Source organism: Cotesia typhae, unplaced genomic scaffold (genome assembly GCF_013202065.1).
Source record: "Cotesia typhae breed Kobodo isofemale line unplaced genomic scaffold, CoteBio_Ctyphae contig_20, whole genome shotgun sequence".
Taxonomy (NCBI): domain Eukaryota; kingdom Metazoa; phylum Arthropoda; class Insecta; order Hymenoptera; family Braconidae; genus Cotesia; species Cotesia typhae.
The window spans coordinates 5,043,728-5,067,002 of NW_027423725.1; the positions used below are offsets into that span (position 1 = coordinate 5,043,728).

The window sequence follows — 23,275 nt, forward strand, 5'->3', positions numbered from 1 at the left end:
AGAAAAAAAATCACATAGTCATTCCATTTGAAATTTAAAAGAAAATTTGAATTATTGATGAGTGTGAGAGAAAATCTCATAGCGATAGTGCTGAAGGGTTAAGCAAAAACAAATTTTTTTTTGGACCCAAGAAATTTCACTTATTCCAACAAATTAATTCCCTTGCTTCAAGAAATACGTATCTTGATCCAAGAAAATTTATTTAAGTCAAGAAAATTTTCTTGTTTTGAGAAAATTTAGTTCTTGCTCCAAAAAATTTAGTTCTTGATAGAAGTAAATTTTCTTAGCTTGAAAAAATTTCTCTTGCTCCAAAAATTAAATATTTCGATAGAAGTAAATTTTCATTGATATTTTTATTGATTAACATGTCAAATAGGAAGATCAAATAAAATTGAATCATTTTTTTTCATTCAATATGTATAATTGCACGCTAAAATAATGTAAAATGGTTATCAAATATTCAAGAGAAAAATTTTCTCAAGGTGGGAAAATTTTTTTCTCAGCTGAAGTAGGTGGCGCTACTTCCTTAAAGTATCTAAAAATCGTGATCGAATATGAAAATTTATTGTATCAAGTATTTATGATGAGTTGAATTAAGAAAAAATTACTTCCACCAAGAATAGAATTTCAAGAAAAATTTTTTCTTCGGCCAACACAACTTCGATCTTCCTTCAGGCACCCGAAAATTTTCTTGAGCCAAGAATTTTGTTCTTCAGTCAAGAAATTTTTCTTTCTATGTAATTATTAGAAATTCACTTCGTGGGAATTTTTGAATTATGATATCTCCCGAACAAATTAACTGATTTTCATGTAGTTTTTAGAAATCGACGTCTTTTTTTTTTGGTTGAGAAAAGATTAAATGATAAGAACGATCGCTAAACTAGCTTCAATTATGAGAGATTTACACACTCACGCACGCGATGACATCTTCGTAACAATAGTGAAAACTGCTTCATAAAACCTCAAGACGTGAAGATCTGATAAGAGCTACATTTTCGAAAATCGGGGTGAAACTACGACTTTCCAATTTATAGAAATCATTAGTTTTCATAGCCAAAAGATAATGATAAACTTCAAATTCATCGTCTTATTATTTAATTAGTTCTTGTAGAATTAGAATCACTCATATAGTCCATAAAATTTAAGAAAAATATGATATCTATAGAAACTTTATTTCTTAAAACTTGATTTGAGAGTAAATTGTAACTTTGTTAATAATTAACTTATAGCTACATCATATTATTTGTTAGTAGTACTTTGTTAACTCAGCGTCTCTCTACCTGTTGGCATGCATACAATATATTTCAATAGAACCGGAATACAGCGTAAGTTTGTTATTACTGAGTACGTAATATGGAATTTGAACATAATTCGTAGTTGAAACTGCATCATTGTTAATTGCTATTCAGGAAAAATACCTCGCGTGACTCACGATTCCAAGATTACTAATATTGAAAAATTGACTTTATGATAGTAATTTTTATAAAAACTGAATCATTTGTAGGCCAATTTGTCGAGACTATATAAGATAGTTGAGCAGATACATGCACTCAGAAGTAAACAGTTTGTAGTGCAGACTATTCGAGTGCATTGGATACTTGCAAATAATTTTATCTACTATAACACATCATGGCATCAGTTTCGATGATCGGAAACCAAGATAACAGTGTAAAAATCATAATATGCTTATTTTCACAATCAGAAACTAAGAATTAAATTAATTATGTATCTATGTGTATGTGTGTGTTAGACAGAGAAAAATTTACTTTCTTTTTTGGTATTTTATTAAAATTTTTAAGTATCAATCTAAAAAATAATAGATTGAATGATTAATTAAATGAAATTAAAATTTTAAAAGATAGTGCAATCAAATGATCCCACTAATTTAATTTCATGTCAAGTGATACCACGACTACAAATCATACCGACATCTGATCTTCGGAAACGTGTAGTACACAGAGAAAAAATTTCTTTTGAAAAATATGGGCATTCTTGTGACAAGAAATTAATTTGTTGGAAATTTTCAAGAATTTCATTTCTTAGCTAAAGAAATCAAAATTTTTCTCACAGTAACTTTCTTGTTAGAAAAAAGTTTTCTAGATTTAGAAAAAAAACAATTTTAGATAAACAACTTGAGAATTTTCATCCATAATTGTTTTTCCCAAATCTAGAAAATTTTTTTTCAACAAGAAAGTTACTGTGAGAAAAATTTTGGTTTCTTCAGTTCCTATATCAGAACAGAGTCAATTGGATTTGCGCAAAGCGTTAATTCAGCATTTGATCCAATGGTAAAATATTCATAGACAAAAATGCTTACAATAAAACACCCATAATTTCAAACGCGTTCGATGAAATATCCTTTCATTTCACATGCTACTTGCATTACTCTGTTTGTGGTATTCTATTTTTATTATTTTATCAGCAATTGTGGCATAATCATGTAATATTATATTTTTTCACTGGTTCTTACCATAGGAACTTTATTTTTAGATTAATTGTTACGAAGCTAATTCCTGTAATCTAGTTTCTGTATGAGCATTTCTAAAAAGACAACAAAATTTAAATACATGCATGATATTCAAAGTTCCGTTTAGTCGGTTCAGCCATTTGTACTGTTCACATTACTGTGCATTTTTAAGCATATACCATTAAAATCTATTAAAAGCTTGGCAATTTATTGCTAATTCATGAAGAGTGTATATTTTCAGTGTATCTTCAGTATACTAATTTTGTAAGTTAGCATCACCTGAATTATAAAAATTCTTGTAATTCTTGGTGTAAAAGCGATAAAAAAAAAACTACTATTGTCGTGAAATGTGTACACTAGAATTAATTATCATAGAACAAATAACATTCCATTAGTTCTTTTACTTCCTAAAAACAGTACTAACCCTGGTCAAAAATACCAATTAAAAAAAATTTGTAATTTTTCAGTTTTTTTTTTTCAATTCCTGATGAAAAGTTTAAAAATATTAATTCCATATGGAATTAAAAATTCTATGATTTAAATCTATTTTTACTTCTTGCGGTAGAATTCAGAAATATTGCATGCAATTCAAACTTTTATTTTTTGAATCGATTTCAATTATCAAAAAAGAGTTGAGAAGTATTGTAACGAATCAAAATTTTTGAACCTACTCTTACTGCGCATATGATCCATAACTGTTTGACAATATTGTAGCAGGTCTAATACCTTAAAGTATGCAATAAATTTTTTATTTCCGGGAAATAAATTTTACTCTCAGTTTGTGCGAATCATATTTTCCCTTTCTAGAGATGCCTTTACTGTAGATTGAATGATAACTTGACCTCAATTAGAGAAATAAGAATACATAATTAAAGTTTTAAGAAGATAATTTACAGAAGTAAAATGATGTTTTCATGTAATGGATACATTATTAAGAAATATTTTTTATATTGTTAATTTATGGCAATAACTACAGAAAAGTCAATACTTTTTTTCAAAATAATTTTGTGCTGATTTACTTTAAAATGTTAACAAATAAATTAAAACGTTTAAAAGTTTAAATACATCTACTAATACAAAGATTCTGTCATTTATAGCAAAAAAAAAAGTTTACCATAAAAAATGGAATCATAGTAGCTAATGAATCTCCATACTTAGTGAAAGGAAGAAACAATTTCGGTGAAGACTTATTAGAAAAAATGAAAAAAAATCATAAGTCTATTGGCCAGGTAAGTACGACAACCAATTTTCAAATTTAAAAAGATTTAAAGTTTGTAGCATTTAAAATATTTTTTTCTAGATTGATTCAACCACTGAAACGCAAGAAACTTTTGAAACGATGGCAGACAAGAGTGTAAGGTGTGCACTCTGGCTACAAAGTCAAAATATCAAAGAAGGAGATGTTATTGCTATTTGTACACATAATCATCTAAATCAAATATATCCAGCGCTTGCTGCTATGTACATCGGCGCTGTTATGAATCCTTGGTGGGATCATGGGTTAACTCCAGGTATCTAGTCAATTTTATAAAATGTTAGATAAAAATTGACGATAAGTCGTAATCGAGAATTTTCTTTCAGTTATTGTGAAACATTTTATCAATTTAACGCAACCAAAAATACTGTTCGTAAATGAGGAGTGCTTCAGTATAACGAGAGATGTTGCTCGAGAAATCAAACCAGACCTGAAAATTGTAGTTTTTGGAAAGGCTGAAGGTGCAGAATCTTTTGACACAATAATTGCGAAACAAAAACCTGCTGAAATACAAAAGTTTCGTTGTGCTAAATTATCGAGTGTAAATCATCCTGCCCTTATTCTATATACTTCGGGAACAACCGGATTACCTAAAGGTGCTGTTCACTCACATAAGTCATTATTCGGAAATATCCAATCAGTTCAAGATGTAATTAACAGGAATTGTGTTACTACAATGTGGTATTCAACTTTATGCTGGGTTACTGGAATACTTTGTTCACTTTCATCAATTTCACTCGGTATGCTGCGAATTATTCCTGGGCCATTTGTGGAAGAGGAAGCATGTAAAATGATTGAAAAGTATAAGGTAACTAAACTAAATTGATTTCTCATTAGAATGTGTAGAAGTACAATAATGTAGAGAGTACCTTGATTCAAGAGAAATAATCTCTTTAGAAAACTTTTACTTGATGGTAATCGATTGTCTTGCTTTAGGAATTTCTTACCTTGAATTTCGTCATATTGAGGATATTGTCTATAATTGATATAGGAGAGGATGGGGTAAGATGGGCCCCTGTGGTATAACGACCTTCCTTCAAAATTTAGTCCAAAAGAAATTTTTTTTTTTTCATACCAAATTATCATAAATTTGATATATTTATATATTTTTGAGTTAATGTATTACACCTGAGGTATAACAGCCCCCTTTAAAATTTGGTCAAAACAATTTTTTTTTTTACATACCAAATTATCATAGATTTGATATACATACATATTTTTAAGCTAATGTATTATATTAAAGGCATGATAGACCACCCAAATAGATTCAGACAAAAAAAATTTCTTTTTCATTTATAATGCAATTAAAACAATCAAAATTTCTTAATAAAACATTAAATGTAAATTATTTACAATTATTAAATTATTAATTATTACTAACAACCTGCAGTCACTATGCGACTGCCGAGATTTACGAATTATGAATAAGAAAACTTTGGCTTAATGATTTGTTTACATTTATATACACACTGTACATAATTTGGGTACTTTTTAAATAAATTTTAAAAATAGTAGTGTTATCATAGGATCAATTTCAAATAATTTAATGGACAAATGTGACCGAACAAATTCAAAGAACCAAAAAACTATGAAAAACTCCTCCAAAAACTTAACATAAAAAATTGACTATCACTAAAAAATATATAAAACTGTAAAAAGGCAGTAATTCTTGTCTCGATTTTCTAATAATACCAAATTAAACTATAAAAATTTCTTTAATAATGAGAATACGCTCGTCACGAAATTTTCGATGGAATCTAGAGACTGATAAAAATAAGGAAATACTTTTACATTTTTCAAAATATTTTTAACGGTGGAAAAACAAAATTTTTTTGTTATCATTCTTTGGTGGGGGTCGTTATGACCCAGAAAAAAAAATTTTTTTTAAGAACTTTTCAAAAATTTTGGTAAATTTGTTCAATGTAGAGCCAAGGTAAATTAATGAGAAATTAAAAAACTACAAAAAGTAATAATCGGCTTAGGGGGGCCGTTGTGCCCCAACCTCCCTTCATCAAATTCTTCATCTGAGAAAAACGTTTCTGATATTCCCTGATATGTTCATGTCAGAAAGTTTGATGGATCCATAATCTAATATGACCCAAGTCTGTATATAATTTCTGTCCTGATATGGCCTGGAATGAAAATCACCGAATTGGGCCATATTAAATTATTGAATAATTCTTCCACAAGAATAAAAAAAAAAAAAAACAAATTTTTGAACAAAGTATTTTTACGACGGTGTCCTTCGAACGCGCGCGCGCGTGTGTGTGTGTGTGTGTGTGTGTGTGTGTGTGTGTGTGTGTGTAAACTTCTTAAATCGTTGAAACCACTTGACTGATTAAAACGGAGTTGGCGGCGTTCGAAACATTTTTTCGTAAAAATGAAGGGGAACGCGATATCCTATCACATTTCAATAAATTGCATCTGAAAGCTTGATAAATAAATTACAATTTGATTGCTTGTTTTTTTCTTAAATTAAATAGTTTAAGAATATGACAGCAATTCAAAAATTTTGAAAAATCTCAAAAATTATCACTTTTACTTTTTTTTTCGCGCAATAACAACTAAACGTAATATCATTTTAAATTTCTGTGAATTGCATCTAATAGCGTATGAAATGAGCTTCAATTTGCATACGTATGTTTTTTTTTCTCATTAAATAGTATAGGCCAGCAATTTGAATTCCTGAAAATATTAAAAAATTGTTACTTTTGCTGTTTTGATGCAAAATAACTATTGAGTGCGATGACCTGTAAAATTTTTATAGATTGCATCTAAAAGCTTGATAAAAGAGTTCTAATTTGCATATCTATCCATCGGTCTAGGCCAAAAATTATCTCTTCTTACTGTCTATCTAAAGAAAATTTACTTTTGCATTCGTTTTAGAATAGATAATTATTTTATTAATAATTTGAAAATTATTATTTTAGTTACAATGACATATACGCGGATTAAAATTGTAGTGTCTATTGATTACTTTTGATGTACACTATTTATTTAAGCATTTAAACAATATACCTGGTGTACGTAAACGTATTTGTTTTTTTTTTGCATACGATCCTAGCAGTTTTTTTTTTTATTCATTATGAAATCTACTTCCATTTCGGCCGCAGAATGGCCTTTTTATAACTTATTTTCTAAATCGGATCTTTCATTTTATCCAGGTAAATTGGTTATTAATGGGTACGAGCATGGCTAATAGACTTCTTAAATCTGGTGTCATTGGTAAATATAATGTAACTTCTGTTACATCACTTCTTGTTGGTGGAGCACCATTGAAAGAAGAATCACAAGCAGAACTTCAAAAAGCATTCCAAAATTCTTTAGTATTACAAGCGTATGGTAAATACAAGTTCGTCCAAATAAGCTTTCAGTTTATTTATAAATTGCTTTTTTAGGTACAACTGAACTATGTGGAATAGGAACTAGGCAAGAAAAAGATTGCAAAAAAAATTCTGTTGGAACTGTCGTCAGTAATCTACAAATTAAGATAATAGATCCACAGACGAGGAAAATTTTAGGTCCCAATGAAAAAGGTGAAGCTTGTATCAAGTCACCGATAATGATGACTCAGTACATTAACAACCCAGAAAAAACAAAACAAGCGATTGATGCTGAAGGTAATTCCTGAAAAAAAAAGTAAAAGGCCATCCCTACAACTTCCCGCCAATTCCATACCTACGCTTGAAATTGCACTTATGACGTTTTTGTGTGTGAGAATTTGTGTGTGTTTTTGAGCTCGGAGAGCTCAAAAGAAAAGCTTTTGAGGTCAAAGAGCTCAAAAGTCTAATAGAAATTTGATGAAACACTATTTTTTGAATCTTTAACCCGCACTAACTTTTGAATGAATGAATCGATTTCTACGCGGTTGGCGCCTTTTGATGCAGTTTTTTAAGCCCTCTAGAGAATTTTTTAATTTAATTTAATCGGAATAGGAATTTCGGGGTAATTCCGAAAAAAATACTTTTTTTGATTTTCTTTCGTCAACGATAACTCACGAACGAATCAACTGATTTTGACCGGCTTGATGGCGATCGACGTGGTTTTTCGATGTTAAGAGCTGATTAGTTTTTGGAATTGATCGGCCAAGCCGTTTAAAAGTTATTAAAAAAAAACCACATTTGAAAAAATTTTTTTTCGTAGTTTTTTTGAGATTTCTGAAAATCTACCGATCCGAATCGGTCCAAATCGTGTTTAAAATCTAAGTTCAGTCAAGCCCTTTCGATTGGCACCAACCACTATAGAACCGTTCAAAAGTCATAAGAGGTTTATACACACACACACACGCGCGCGCGCGCGTGCGATTTGAAACGTTGAGATCCGATAAAAACTCAATTTTCGAATAACGGGGTAAAACTATCAACCTGCCGATTTTTGAAAATTTTTAATTTTTTTAGTGGGAGGTTAACAAATGATCTAAGTTTGACGGAAAATTTAATTAAAATAACTACCCTTATAATAATTTTTTACAATCGCTGGCTTGCGCAAGACTGCTCCTAATTTCGATGGTTGCTAGCGTCAAATTCTATAAAAATCAAATAAATTATCTCACCCCAAAATATCTTGGGAAATGCCTAAACACAGCTCCTGCTAAAAGCGGAACTCAAAATTCCAATTTTAAAAGGTTCTTCACGGAAGTTGAATTTTGGCACAGTCTAGTGTACAATAAAGAATATTTCGTTAAATTTCACAAAGGATTTTTTACCCTTCAATCTACTTGAACGATGTTCGTAATCCAATAATAACACAGAAATTTTATAATGACAACATCTTTATAAAATTCACAATAACTTCGTGATGAAATAAAAAAATACTAAATACCAACCCGGGGAAAAATGTTTTCAAAAAATGATATGGTATTGTGTTCTTTAAAAAATCAAATACGAAGTGTTGCTTCTAAAAATCAAACTTCATGATATTGATCTGGATTTTAATCAGTCTAAGATAATATGATATAACTACTTTTCATTAATTATTTTTAATTTCTTTTTTGTAAATTTTTTTTTCCTGGAATTCTGTTAGGTCATTTTTAACATTAAATTTCATATAAATCATTTTTTTTTTTTTTTTTGGGAAGAATAACCAACCCGACAAAATTTCTGAATATTTTGTACTGTGCATAACATAGGTTTAGTTTGACTGATTTTCATTTGACTTAAATATATATATTTTTGCTCACAGGGTGGTTACACACGGGAGATCTTGCATACTATGACGAGGACGGTGCACTTTTTATAATTGAACGATTGAATGAGTTGATTAAATGGAGAGGGCATCATGTACCACCAGCAATGATTGAAAAATTAATTCAAACACTCCCAGGAGTAGGTGAAGTTGCAGTTGTAGGAGTACCTCATTTAGAAGATGACGAGCAACCATTTGCATTCGTTGTGAAAGCACCAGGATGTGATGTGAGAAATACACAATTCAAATCTTCAACAAAGTATTCATTTCACATTAAATAAAATCTTTTTTCTCATTAATCTAGGTAACTAAGGAAGAAATTAATATCCTAGTAGAAAAAAATTTACCAGATCAAATGAAACTCAGAGCAGGCATCAAGTTTGTGGACTCTATACCACATACTGCTTCTGGTAAAATCAGTAAAAATGAATTGAAACAGATCGCAAAATCTTTGCAAAAAGATGAATAGCGTCAAAAGAATGTTCAACTGATTTATTAAAGATAATTTAGATTCATTGTTATTTAAATTAATAAAGAAAATAATTTGTCAATGAAAATCCAATATAAATTTCTACTATTTTAAGCTATTTAGTATAAAGAATTCATCATAGAATGGTCATATTTTTATTTGATATCCTTTTTTCTAATGACATATAGGGAAGGGTGGCCTAAAGCGGGTAAGCTAACGAAGTAGGCCTAGAAGTTTTAGTTTTTCTTCGACTTACTAACGAATATCATTCTATCTGACATAGTAGTGATCGAACTTCAATATTAGATAGGAATATTGTCTTAGTTTGGGCCTAAGAATTTTTTTTTAATAAAAAATAAAAACTGTTTAAAAACTCGCTTTGCCCTACCCCTTAGCCCAAAGCGGATAAGCACTACAAATAGATGAATCTAATGATAAAACTAATTTTGTTATTAAAATTGTGTATTTAGCTAACATGAAAAAAATATTTTTAGGCATTGCAATCATTCAAATAATGATCTTATTTTTATTTCATTAATTTTAAGCAAAATAAGCATTTTTCTATTAAAACTGATAATAAGTTTACAATCAAGAATGTATTTCCGCTTTTTTCTTATATTTACGTATTACTTGATAATATTGTATGACAAAGCAAAAATAGAATTGGATCAGAGAAGCGCAAGTAGGTTGTCACACGAATTTTATTCCCGTGTGTGTCCCTCCCTGCGCCTAGTATTGATAAAAGATCCACACTCGGTGTGTCTCTAAAATTTTTATTATTTTGTACTAATTTATTCATTGTATTTATTTACTATTGTTTATATTTGAAGATTTATATATTATGTTATTAGTTCTTAAGTATTAATTTGATTTTTGTTTCAGAAAATTGTATTGAACTATTTATAGTTTTATTATTTCATTGTTTATATATTTATCGCCGTAAATCTTTGCCATAATCTATTTAATCGTATTATAAGCTTGTTTCAGCATTTAAGACCAGGATCCAACGATGGGTATCGGGACAGGTAATAAAGAAAATGCCTAAGCATAATATTGATTATTGGTAATAGATCATAGCCTTTACTCGCATGAGTGGTACCTTATAATATCGGTCGCAAGTAGAGGGACTAGTAAATTTTAGGTAAACGGCTGGAGAGGCCCTCGTGATCGGACACGAGACCTCATAATTTTTCGTAAAAATAAAATTGGGAGACACACGGGAGCCCGCATGGTGTAAGGAGTGTAGATCTAGCGCCTTGGTTTGAGTCCCTTTTTTAGTGAGTACTCACAAGTTGAGTTGAATTATTATCTGCAAGTCGCGTTGTTTCCTGGCTCAAATAACTTCTTATTAAAGATTATTATTAATTGTCGAGTCGATCCCGTCGTTAGTAAAATATTCGTATTAAATATTCGTAGTAAAATACCTGTCGCGAAAGCCACGCGTTTGGGTCCTCGAATCGGCCAGTATTGATTAAAATTTGTAATTGTGTTTTTCGAGATAACCCGACCGAGGAATTCGGGTATGTCTCAGTTCAAAATTATTTAGATAAAATTTCTACTTTATTGTCAACGTCGTCGTAAAATAACCAAATAGCCTACTCAGAATCTAGACCAATTATTAATAATTATACGCGATGTTATTATTATTATTCTTATTATTATTATATAGTCCATCCGGCAAAGGAACTCGGCTCTGGACTTAGTCTTAAGTAACTTATTTTGAATAAATAGTTCGTTTATGTTTGTTAAAAATATTTCAAGACTATAAAATTATTGTTTCTCCTTTTCTTTTCTAACAACATTATATTATTTATTTTCCCCTGAATACCTGCCGATCGGCCCTGGAAATAAAAAATTTGTTATTTTTCCCGTTTGAGAAAAAAATAACTGGCGTCCAAACGTGCACTAACCCAGCGTGGGTGGCTGTCGCGGTGTTGCTTAGGAGATTGAGAGCATCTCCTAAGCCTCCTATTTGTTTTTTTGTTTATTTGATTTTGAACGACCTGGACAAATTTCTATTTTGCTCGATGTATCCACCGTCGAGTAGTATGTAAAATAGTAAAATGTTATTAAAAATTAAAATCAAATTAAATTTTTTAATTATATTCGCATTTTTTTTAATCCTGGTAAATTAATTCCCCAAGGTTTGGCCCGAGCCTTGTTTTTTGGTTTCCCTGGGCTTGGGACATGGTTATCATCCAAGGCTTGGCCCAATGGTTACCCAAGGCTCGACCCAAGCATTGGCAGCATGAGCAGACGACAGGGCCAAGGCTTGGTCCAACTCTTAGCCAATAGTTCCTTCCTACCTGAGTGCTGGTGAATTTTTTTAAAACTATCATATAAATAGTGAATTTATTTCATAAATTTGAAAAATTTCAGATAATTAGTTCAGTATCATGTTCATCATCTATTTTTTATTTTTTTCATCATTTTTTTGTTTTTTGCTTGTTATTGATAATTTTTTTTTTCCATTTGATAAAAATCATTATTAAAGTTTATTATCAACTATAAAATCGCTGATGCAATTTTAATAGTGTTATGCTTTAGTTTCTTTAAACAGTGTAATCAGCGAGTCTAGAGTCTCTTGTCCTGTTGGAATTATTTGGTTAGCAGGTAATAGGAAACCATATCTTCCTTTATCTCGTAATTCATAAGTGTATGAAATTCGAGTTTTGAAGGTAGCCTTTACCCAATCCATAGAACTTCCGCTAGCAACGTCTGAAGAAAATTATCAGTTTCAATATACTATTTCAAATGCACTCATTACTTATTAATCAATTTCGATGTACTTACAAATAGTCTCAGCGATATTTCCTGTGACGTATTGTGTTCCGTATCTCTTTGAAAGAGCATCAATTGTTTTTAGGCCAATTGCTTTCTGTAGATAATTTAATACTATTATTTTATTGCATGTTTTTTAAATAGTCAAGAAAAAAATTTTTCTCGTTTCTGTAGATTTGCATACATTTAATTCACTATTTTCACTGAATTTTGAATTAAAATTTCACAATTTTAATTCACTATTAAAATCTCGATATGAAAATCAATAATTTAAAAAAATCGGGAAGTTGTAGATTTCTGCTCAATTTTCGAAAATCGAGTTCACATTAGAACTCCACGTTTTGAGGTCCAAGGAAAAGCTATTTCCACTGTTCCTACTACTTGAATGAGCTTTACGGCGCTTTAAAGGGTTTCACTAAACTTAGATTTCCTAAAAATTTGAACTGATTTGGCCCGATAAGTTTTAAAAAATCTTAAGAATATAATTAACAAAAAAATTTGCACTAACATTTTTAGCGCGGTTCAATAAAAAAATAATTAAATTTTTTAAAAAGTTTTACTTGAAAGTATTGTTAAGAAAAAAAAATGAAATGAAAAGCCGGAAATGATGCTTTTTTTAAGCAACCTACAAAGGGTTAAACTAACAATTGTTAGTAATAATCGGTTAATATAAAATCGTTTTCATAATTTAAGCAGCTTCAACCTTAAAAAGAAATGTCGATTGCCAAAAACTGTATCAAAATCAGTTGATTTGTTAGGGCGAGATTGTTGATGAAAAATTCCAGAAAAAAAGTTTTATCCGCATTACCTCAAAATTTTTCTTCGAGTCATTTTGCAAGTAGGAAATAATATTTTTGTGCTCAAAGAATTACGTTGAATGATGCAAAGGTATAAAAAATGGTTGATTAGTTTGGAAACTATCACAAATTAAAATTTTCAAAAATGTGTCTCTCCAACAACTACTCGATTTTCGAGTTCGAAGATTTTTCGGTCGTTCAAGTCTGAATATACCGAGAAGTTCCGCGGATGGTCCGCAGGGTCAACTATTCTTGAGATTTTTTTTCTTTCATGTGTACGTTAGATCAACTGACCTATCAAAAAACCGAGTAACTGTAAAATTTTTATATCTAATTTTTTTCGATATATTCCCATTATATGTTGTGATTAGTAATCTATAATCCCGTGAAAAAATTTCTGATATGGCTTAATATGCGCATATATACTTTTTTGATGTATTGTCATCTATGGCCTGATATGCTGAGATAATATGAGTCCTGATATGAGTTTATTGAAGTAAATCAACAATTAAAGAGAAATAATCTTGAACCAAGAAAATTATTATTAAAGAAATCGAATAGTCTTGCTTCAAGAACTTACAACATTTGACTAAAAACTATATCTTCAATCGATATAATCAAATTCTTCAACGAAAAATAATTTCGTTTTTTTTGTAAGTCTTTATATCATTACTAGTTTTTACCCGCGGCTTCGCTCGCGTCGAAGCCCTTAAATAAATATCAAAGATCATCACATTCCAATAGAACTGAATCAATGTGATTCTAATTTTTTGACAAACAATTTTTTTGTCTTTCAGACAGACAGACGACAGACAGTCAGACACACAAATATCGTCGTGGAAACATTCGGGGAAGCTTTCTAGGACCTCAAAACGTCAACAAACGTTAGAAACTCGATTTTCGAAAAACTAAGTGAAACCAATAACTTCCTAACTTTGTGAAAATTTTTAATTTTCTTAGCGGGAAGTAAAAAGAAGATTTAACATTTCATATTAGAATCAGAGAAAAGTAAAATGTTTATTATAAAATATGTTGATATGAATAGATACAAAAAAATATTTTTCATTTGTTTAAATATATTAGGTTAGAACTATGAATTTATTTTAGAGTGCAGATCGTCCTTCTTTTTATTTTTTACTTTTTTGAAAGGAAAAAAATCCATTTTTAGAACGATAACCACTTATAATTTTTAAATAAAATTCTATTTTCAATTTCTGAAGCTCCACGAGGAAGCCAATTAAATTTCATAATCAAGTCACATAAAATAAGCCAAATTTGAAAAAAAAACGTTTTTCTTAGTTAAAAAAAAAAATAGAAGTGATTGTCGGCTAATCTTAAAGCTAGTGCAGATTTTTGCAGAATTAGTTGAAGTTTTTTTTTTTTTTTGGATAAAAAAAAATAAGTGCCTTCGAGAAAATGACGATTATTTCAAAAAAATTGAAATATTTTATAGATCCGGACTTCTAAAATTTTTTTCTAAAAACTGCATCAAGAAAAAAATTTCTATTATTATGGGGTCCTAATTGATCAATTTTTGAAAAAGTTTTAGTGATTTGAAAAAAAAAAAAAAAAAAAAACTTTTTTTAAAAAATTTGTAACTTTTTTTGAGTTGGATAAAAAAATCCGAAATAATTCCTAAAAATGTCTTTTAGAGGGTAGATAAAAATAGAAAACTTTGAGTGAAATCGAAGGGGGCTAGAAAAAAAATTGTGTCGACTTGGCATAGAATGACCCATATTTTCTTTATTCCAAATGTTATCAACTTAAAAAAAAAAGTCTCTATCTTGTGAAATAAAATTTTTGTTTCAATAAAGTTAAACTATGCTTAAAAAAATTATCATTACACGTAAATAGCAATAATCAAATAAAAATAGTGAAATAAAAGTAAAATACCGTAGATGTGAAAATTTTTTGTTGGTTACTTAGAAATTTAATGCATCATATAATTTTATTGTAAAGTAAAAGACAAAAGAAATGTATAATACTAACCAATTCATTATGGTTGTCAAGATGTGCCGTAGTATGACCATACGGAAAAAGAAGTAACTGTGAATAACTATGGAAAGCTATGTAGGCGAAAAATTTATCACCAATTGACGTAATATATTCAGACATTGTTTTGGTCTCTATATCAGAAAATGCACTTGAACCAGCATATGTTTCAGCGCAAGGAAAACTACTCGCTCCACCTTCTATAAGTGATTAGAAAAATTATACAATAGCAATACAATGAATTTGTTATTATTTATTTTTAAAAAATCAACTTACGGTTCCATTTGTAACCCCAATTCCGGTTCGGGTCTGATCCATAACATGTTTTGGTATAAGGTTTTCTAGTTTTACGCCACAATCGGTCCTGAACAAACAAAAAAAATAATAAATAGTGGAAATAGAAAGGGAAATGGCATTGACATTATTAGATACGAGCAAATAAACTGTGGGGAACACCTGTATGCATACTAATGACTAATTTTAATTGAATTCAATATGTAATTACAATTACACTTACCTTGCTGTGAGTATACGCAAAACCGTCTGGGTTGAATACCGGAAATATATACCAATCATGCTTCTCTGCTAATTCTCTGACCTCTGTTTGTTGACTAGTGAGTAATTCATTAAGTATGAAGGTCACAGTAGCTGAGGTAATCCATTCTCGTGCATGAATATTACCCTCAATAAAAATTCCAGGATTACCTTTTTTGAATGATACTTTAACACCCTTTATTTCTCTGCCTTCATATGTTTTTCCAGCTACTACTACTTTTACTTTATCTGGATATGTTTTTTCCAACGAGTCTAACCACGCATAAATCTCTTCCAGAGAGTGATAACTTTGCCAATCAAATTCAGCACTAATTAATTTATTGTGCGACAAAATTTCATTTTCCATTAAATCTTGGACATTTTCAATGTGTACCTCACATTCTATTCCAGATGCGTTCATCAATTGTTTAAACTCTTTTAGTTTCTTAGGAGAAACCATTACATCTGCAGAACTGTTTACAAAATGTGGACCATTCCAGAAGGAGTACTAAAATATTTTGTTTTAATTATTAATCACAAACTGATTAAAGTTTTTTTTGTAGTTTATCAAATAATACTGTACCCCTGATATTTCCGATATGTCATGCAGTAAATTATTTTGTTGAGTAGTTTTGGGGACTACTCTGAATACTTGATAATTGTCATACCTTCTGGTTTGACCTACAACTAATCCTAATAAAGCTACTAAAATTCCTAATCGAAGCATTTCTATAAAAAATAAAAAATTTATTTAGTTTGTAAAAAGTTAAGAGAAAAGAAAAATGAAATTTCTGAAGAAGCATTGGAATTCATTTCTAAAATTAATATAATTTTGTTTTTTACACGAATGAAAATAAAATATGGTAACAGTCGCTTATTTATCAAGGTAAAATTTCTTAGGTCATAATTTCTCAATATAAATTCAGTCAAATATTTATCAAATAATCATAAAATATCACCCCGATTACAAAATATTAATATGTATATAAATTCGGTCTAGTACTTCATTCCACAAAAAATATATGGGTCATTCCACTGTATAAAATCATTGTTTCGAGAAAAATCCTGTCATTGGTTTTCAAATTCCGTAGCAATATTTTCTATATTTAAATAGAAATAAAAAAATTTCCTAAAAATTTGAACCCTTATAGTATCAACTTGTTTTCAGGTACTATCTTAATTCTTTTCATTTCGCCGAATTTCATTTTTGTTACTTTTTCAATCATTATTTGAATAAATACAATTTTAATCATGTTGCAAATATTTAATAAAAAAAAAACATTTTTTATAATCTTACAGTGAGATATTAATAAATTTGGATATTTTTTCCAAATCCTAAGAATTTTTTACATACAATAGGACTTTATTGCGACGAGCTCGTTTTTTAATTTAAATATGGAAAGCGCTTAAAATTGCACTGATGATGTTTTTGAGCTCTTCAAGCTGAAAAATACAATTTACATGTTATTTGGAGCTCTCCGAGCGCAAAGAAATAGCTTTTCTATGTTTTTGAGTTCTTCGAGTTCAAAAATCTGATAGATATTTGATAAAACACTATTTTTCGAATCTTCAAACCGCAATAACTTTTAAATGAATGAACCGATTTCTACGCGGTTGGCGGTATTCGACGTAGTTTTTTAAGCCTTATAAAGAATCTTTTAGTTTAATTTGATCGGAATAGGAATTTTGGAGTAATTCCGAAAAAACACTTTTTTCAGTTTTCTTTTGTTCACGATATCTCTCGTCCGAATCGACCAATTTTGACCGTCTTGCCGGTAATCGACGTGGTTTTTTTTATGTTAAAAGCTGATTAGTTTTTACAATTGATCAGTGTAGCCGTTCAAAAGATATTCCAAAAAATGTTGGAGTTATGTTGAAAAAACACTTGTTTCCAAATATTTCGTCGACAATATCTCTCGAAAATACACACACACACACACACACACACACACACACACACACACACACACACACACACACACACACACACACACACACACACACATTACGGGGGTCATCAGGGAAGCTTCCGGTGGCCATAAAACGTCGAGATCTGATGAAAATTGAATTTTTGCAAAATGATTTTATGGTTGACTGACCCATGTACATTGAAAAAATGAGACGTTCGACTCACACTGTTTTTTTTAATATAAAGAAGACAAAATAAATACTTAAGTCGATCTACTTTTTATAGACACTTTAAGTTCGCGTAAATAAATATAAAATTTTCAAATCACAATATTATTTTTACGTAACTTGAAAATCCTCACAATATTTTTATATTTTTTAAAATACTTGATAAATCGTTTAATCAGAAACTATAAAATGAATAAAATAATCAAAACTGTACTCTGGTCGTAAAATTTGATTCTCCAATTCAACATAAAACAGAATGAACGTTTATACAAAGAAATACGATACACACTTATAATAATGTAAAATACGCCTTACCTTTTTCAAGTGTCCCACTCAATAGTACAATCTTCAGTAACGCTGCAGATATTTATTTACTTTTATACACGCACGACGCGAATACACCCGCATTCATCACTGATTGTTAAAATTGCTTGAAATTCCTATCTCTACCGTCATATCATTTGCTTGATTAGGAAAAAAAATACTGGTAGCAAGAAATTTCTCTGATTATAAAACAAGAATGTAATTAATTGATTTACTGATTACATCGATTAAAAAATATCATCGGTATCAATTATGAAATTTCAATGAAGGATTAAGTTTTTGAATATTTATTATATTAGTAATTTATTCACAAATATATTAATTTGAAGGAAAAGCGTAGGATAAACTAATCTGTCATATTTAAAAAGGTACATTCATGATTCAAGTTGTTCAAAAGGCTAAAATGGATAATCAATACGATTGAATACTTATTTTGTTTCTTATCAACAAATTAAAAATAAATTTAATAACTTTTACATCATTATCTATTGATAAACTTTAATAATAACTCGTACTTTAATAATAACTCGTGACTAATTGATAAAACAGTAACTAGCTATCTAGAGTCTAGGGTGGGTCAAAAAAATCGAATAATTTATTTTTGATTTTATACTCTGAAAAATAGGTTCGTAGACACCTAAAAAGAATTCTCTCCAAGTATAAGCTCTTAATTATAACGGGAAGGTCCTCCGCTTTGCGGGTTTCTATTTTTTTCGAATAATCAGATAAAAAAATTTATATCTCGCTTCCAACTGCTTGGAAAAATATTCCGTGGCATAGATTTTGTGAGAAATTGAATGCTTTACAAAAAGGTCTCTTATGACTTTTTCAAAAACTCAACCGATTAAAAGATATTCATAGTTGAAGTTTGGCTATTTTAAGGAAAATATTCGTTTTTATTATGAATTTTATAAGTCGATGAAAAAAATTATTTCGGATTGTGGAACTCATGATTTTGTAGGAAATTTACTGCTCTACAAAAATGGTCTCTTATGATTTTTGATTAAGTGAAGCTGTTACGAAATATTCATCGTCAAACATTAACGAATATCAATATTTCCAGTTTTTGATCAATAATTCGATAAATTTTAATTTAAACTATGAGTTTCAGGAAAATTTACATAAATTTGAGTTTCGATCGATAAAGAAATGTTATAAACAATTTTTTAATATTGTTTTCAGTCTTGAGCTTGTTTGATTGCATTAAAACAAGAAATTAGAGCATTTTTTTCGACATATAGCCAATGATTAGTTTAATTTGAAGTGAATGACATATTTCTTTGTCAAATTTAATATGAAAAGTATTGAATCAAGTAAGAAACAACCAGTATTTAACTTTTTTATAGATAAATTTTTTATTGAATTATCAATTGCAATATAATTGTCTATATTTTTAACATAACAGTACGCTATTACTATAAATAATTTCTTTTATTACAATTTGGGAATGTTTTTGATGTTCTTTGACAACTTGCAATAAGTACTGGAATTGTTCTTCATTTTTGTCAAGCATTGATTATATTCACTGACTAATGCAACAGCTCGCTCTGCTGAATCATTGACAACTTTTAGTTGTTGAAAGTATTCTTTATTTTCGAGATAACTCTCATTAGTAGGCCATAATTCAACATCGACATCAAGAAAGTCATACGGTAGATCGAAGATTTTGAAAAGATTTAATGACTTTTTAGACACAAAGTCACTCAGAGTTCTCTGCGCCAATGAATTCAAATCTTTTTTAGCAATTACAAATCTTTTAGCTTTAGAATCTGTACCTTCACGAGTATTAACAGCTTCAACAATACTTTTTTTACTTCTAATGGAACGCCATCGTCAAACAGTGATAAAATGGCAAGTTCATCGCTCAAATACCATAAGTGCGAAATCATTTTTTCACACGTAGCTGAAGAAATCAAAGGATTGATATGTTTGTACTCCAATAAATTTTTCATAAACTGCAAGTCATGATAAGCAGCAGTTGTTGCAGAAGTTGATGAAAACCAAGCTTTTAAATACAATGTGACTATAAAAATACAGAAATGACGAAGACCATGCAATTCTTTCTGAGAGAGTTTGAATTCATCTCTGAATAGATACATTTTCAAACTATAAATGGCCTTAGCCATCCATCTAGCATGATGAACAGCACCAGGACGTTTGAAAGAAATCTTTTCTTGAGGCATTTCTCCAAGGAAAATCAATGATAATTCCAATAATTCTTTATCTAACTTATTATAACATTTCTTTATCGATCGAAACTCAAATTTATGTAAATTTTCCTGAAACTCATAGTTTAAATTAAAATTTATCGAATTATTGATCAAAAACTGGAAATATTGATATTCGTTAATGTTTGACGATGAATATCTCGTAACGGCTTCACTTAATCAAAAATCATAAGAAACCATTTTTGTAGAGCAGTAAATTTCCTACAAAATCATGAGTTCCACAATCCGAAATAATTTTTTTCATCGACTTATAAAATTCATAATAAAAACGAATATTTTCCTTAAAATAGCCAAACTTCAACTATGAATATCTTTTAATCGGTTGAGTTTTTGAAAAAGTCATAAGAGACCTTTTTTGTAAAGCATTCAATTTCTCACAAAATCTATGCCACGGAATATTTTTCCAAGCAGTTGGAAGCGAGATATAAATTTTTTTATCTGATTATTCGAAAAAAATAGAAACCCGCAAAGCGGAGGACCTTCCCGTTATAATTAAGAGCTTATACTTGGAGAGAATTCTTTTTAGGTGTCTACGAACCTATTTTTCAGAGTATAAAATCAAAAATAAATTATTCGATTTTTTTGACCCACCCTAATCTAGACATTACTGATAATTGGTTCATATTGGTACTTAAATAAATAGTACTTATGATATCTGCGGAGTATTTTAAACCAACTTTAAAATTTTGTAAGATCCTATTCGAGATGATTCCTACATTATAAATAAAAGGTTCCAACAAAACTTTGAGTGTATAGAAACTATTGTTTGAAAATGAGAGATTTTCATTATTCACGCCCCCGCAATCCCTTTTGCAGTAAGAATTCGAGAAAATACATTCTCACCTGAACTTGACATTATCCACGAAGATTCCTACTAAATTTGGAGTTTGTAGAAATTACAGTTTGGAAATTAAAATTTCAGATTCCCGGGAAAAAATGATCAGACCTGACCATGTCTGTTCATGTATGATCAGGCCTGAAATTAGACCTGATCAGGCCTGTGCATGTATGACCAGACCTGAAATTAGACATGATCAGGCCTGTCCCTGCCTGTTCATGCCTGAAGTGTTAAATACGCTCAGGCCTGATCAAACCTGTCCATGTCTGATCAGACCTGTCCATGCCTGATCATGTATGATCAGGCCTGAAATTAGACCTGATCAGACCTGTTCATGTATGACCAGACCTGAAATTAGATATGATCATGTCTGATCAGGTCTGCCCATGCCTGTTCATGCCTGAAAGGTTAAATACGCTCAGGCCTGTCCATGCCTGATCAGACCTGTTCATGCCTGCTCATGTCTGCTCATGTCTGATTTTTTTTAGTTCTATTTTTAAAATTAATTTGTTCTGTATGACGCATTAATTTCTATCCCCTAATTAATTTTAAATATACAACTTTCATTGAAAATATCGGCTTAAGCATAAAGTTTTTGATTTTCCATGCCAAAACAATGATTTTTAACTATGATTTTTGACGAAATGACACAAAATTTCTTACTGTGTTCCAAGGAATACGAGAAAAACAAGATTTTGAGTAAAAGTTTGAGTTTGATTGCGTATAAATACCAAAATAGATCAGTTGATATCAATAGGCGATAAGTCCTTTCAAGGTGTCTGTTATTGTCTTAAGCTACGCCTTGGTTCATTGCTGTAGTATGAAAGATTGCTGAATTGTAGAACACACAGATAATTCTTAGTTGCCTATACGTTTTGAATAAAAAAAAAAAAAAAAAAAACTTTAAAATTAAAGGAAAACAACAAAATTATAATTCTGGAATAAACCTTAAAAAAATTTTTTTTTATTACTGTGCATAGAGCCACATGTTAATGGAGCAAAAAAAATACATAGCCGTTTTAAACAAATAACTCTGATATATAATAAATTATTAATAATTAATAAACTAGGCATAGTTAACTTCCTTAACTGTAAAGATAAATCATGTATGAAATTTAAATTACTTAAAGTAGTTTGAAAGATACCTCTACAGGAAGAATAAGTCATATGGTCAAGAGGTAAAGTGACAGTCTGGAGACCGTGGCGTCTACGGTTCGAATCCCCACAGATACAACTTTTTTTTTTGGACCTGATCGAGTCAGACATGAACAGATCTGATCAAACCTGACCATGCCTGATCAGGCCTGAAGACTCATGGCGGTTCATGTCTGATCAGGTCTGATCATTTTTTCTCGGGTTCTTACATCCACCCTCGCAATCCCTATCGGAAGTAGAATTTTTTGAAATCCGGTTTGAGATAATCTCCTCATGACAAATAAAAAATTCTAACCAAATTTACAGCTTTTAAAAGCTATGTTTTGGAACTTGAGATTTTGTATTGTTAACACCCACCCCCGCAGTCCTTGTTGGGGAGGTTCGTCGTAAAATCCGCTCGTAGATTATTTCTATATCACATATAGAAGGTTCCTACCAAATTTGGAGTTTATAAGAGAATCGAAAATAGAGATGAAATGTATGTAAAACCAGTTTATTTGTGATTTGATTGATCAAAAATAAATATTCTCATTCTGATTAGTTGAAAGTGATTGAAATATACATAAACGTAATACACATAAATATGTCATGACAATAAGTATCAGGCGCGCGCAAATTAAATTCTAGTATCTTTAAAAATATCAATATTTAAGAAAGTACAGTGCAATTTAACAAAAGTAATTATTTAATAAAGCAAAATTTTATTTATTTATAGTTTACAAGTCACGGCTCCTATAAATTATAGAAATAATTCCTGTAAATATAGAAACCACTCCATTGATTCGTATTAGAACTATTTCCATAATAATTGGAAACGATCTTATAAATTCTAGGAACACTTCCTAATATTATGGGCATCGTTCCCATAACCATAGTAATCGTTCCTATAGTCAGTATAGCAAATAATCCCATAAATTTATAGGAATAATATCTATATGTTTTTTTCCATACATATTTACGTTTTTGACCGTGGTTTTTAAACGCTGATGTTCAAATTCTACTTACTACCTTAGATAGTAACTGTTATAATTCCTGATGGTAACTGTTACCATCAGAAATTATAAATATAACCATTTATAATAATAAATAGTAATTATCTCTAGTTAACATACAGG

At 29.8% G+C, this 23,275-nt stretch overlaps 2 protein-coding genes across 6 annotated transcripts; one reads left to right on the top strand and one right to left on the bottom strand.

The window, feature by feature from the left end:
• Positions 1 to 1,545: 1,545 nt before the first annotated feature.
• LOC141538353 (luciferin 4-monooxygenase) lies at positions 1,546 to 10,099 on the top strand. Of its 5 annotated transcripts, none has more exons than XM_074259756.1 (9): positions 1,623 to 1,668; positions 2,225 to 2,288; positions 3,565 to 3,696; positions 3,768 to 3,978; positions 4,049 to 4,530; positions 6,887 to 7,064; positions 7,121 to 7,342; positions 8,904 to 9,133; positions 9,211 to 10,087. In XM_074259756.1, exons 2-9 carry the CDS (start codon positions 2,286 to 2,288, stop codon positions 9,373 to 9,375), a joined length of 1,623 nt encoding a protein of 540 aa, XP_074115857.1. In that variant the 5' UTR covers positions 1,623 to 1,668; positions 2,225 to 2,285; the 3' UTR covers positions 9,376 to 10,087. The 5 variants fall into 5 exon arrangements, with proteins under 5 accessions (XP_074115856.1, XP_074115857.1, XP_074115859.1 ...); XM_074259758.1 differs by lacking the exon at positions 1,623 to 1,668 and adding an exon at positions 1,738 to 1,777 and having other exon boundaries at positions 9,211 to 10,099; XM_074259755.1 differs by lacking the exon at positions 2,225 to 2,288 and having other exon boundaries at positions 1,546 to 1,668; positions 9,211 to 10,088.
• Positions 10,100 to 11,774: 1,675 nt separating this feature from the next.
• On the bottom strand, positions 11,775 to 17,871 carry LOC141538354 (zinc carboxypeptidase). Its single transcript, XM_074259759.1, has 7 exons — positions 17,830 to 17,871; positions 16,063 to 16,208; positions 15,463 to 15,987; positions 15,222 to 15,309; positions 14,943 to 15,145; positions 12,169 to 12,253; positions 11,775 to 12,093 (listed from the first exon to the last, which is right to left on the bottom strand). The coding sequence occupies exons 1-7, from the start codon at positions 17,861 to 17,863 to the stop codon at positions 11,912 to 11,914; spliced, it is 1,263 nt and encodes a 420-aa protein (XP_074115860.1). The 5' UTR covers positions 17,864 to 17,871; the 3' UTR covers positions 11,775 to 11,911.
• Positions 17,872 to 23,275: the final 5,404 nt, after the last annotated feature.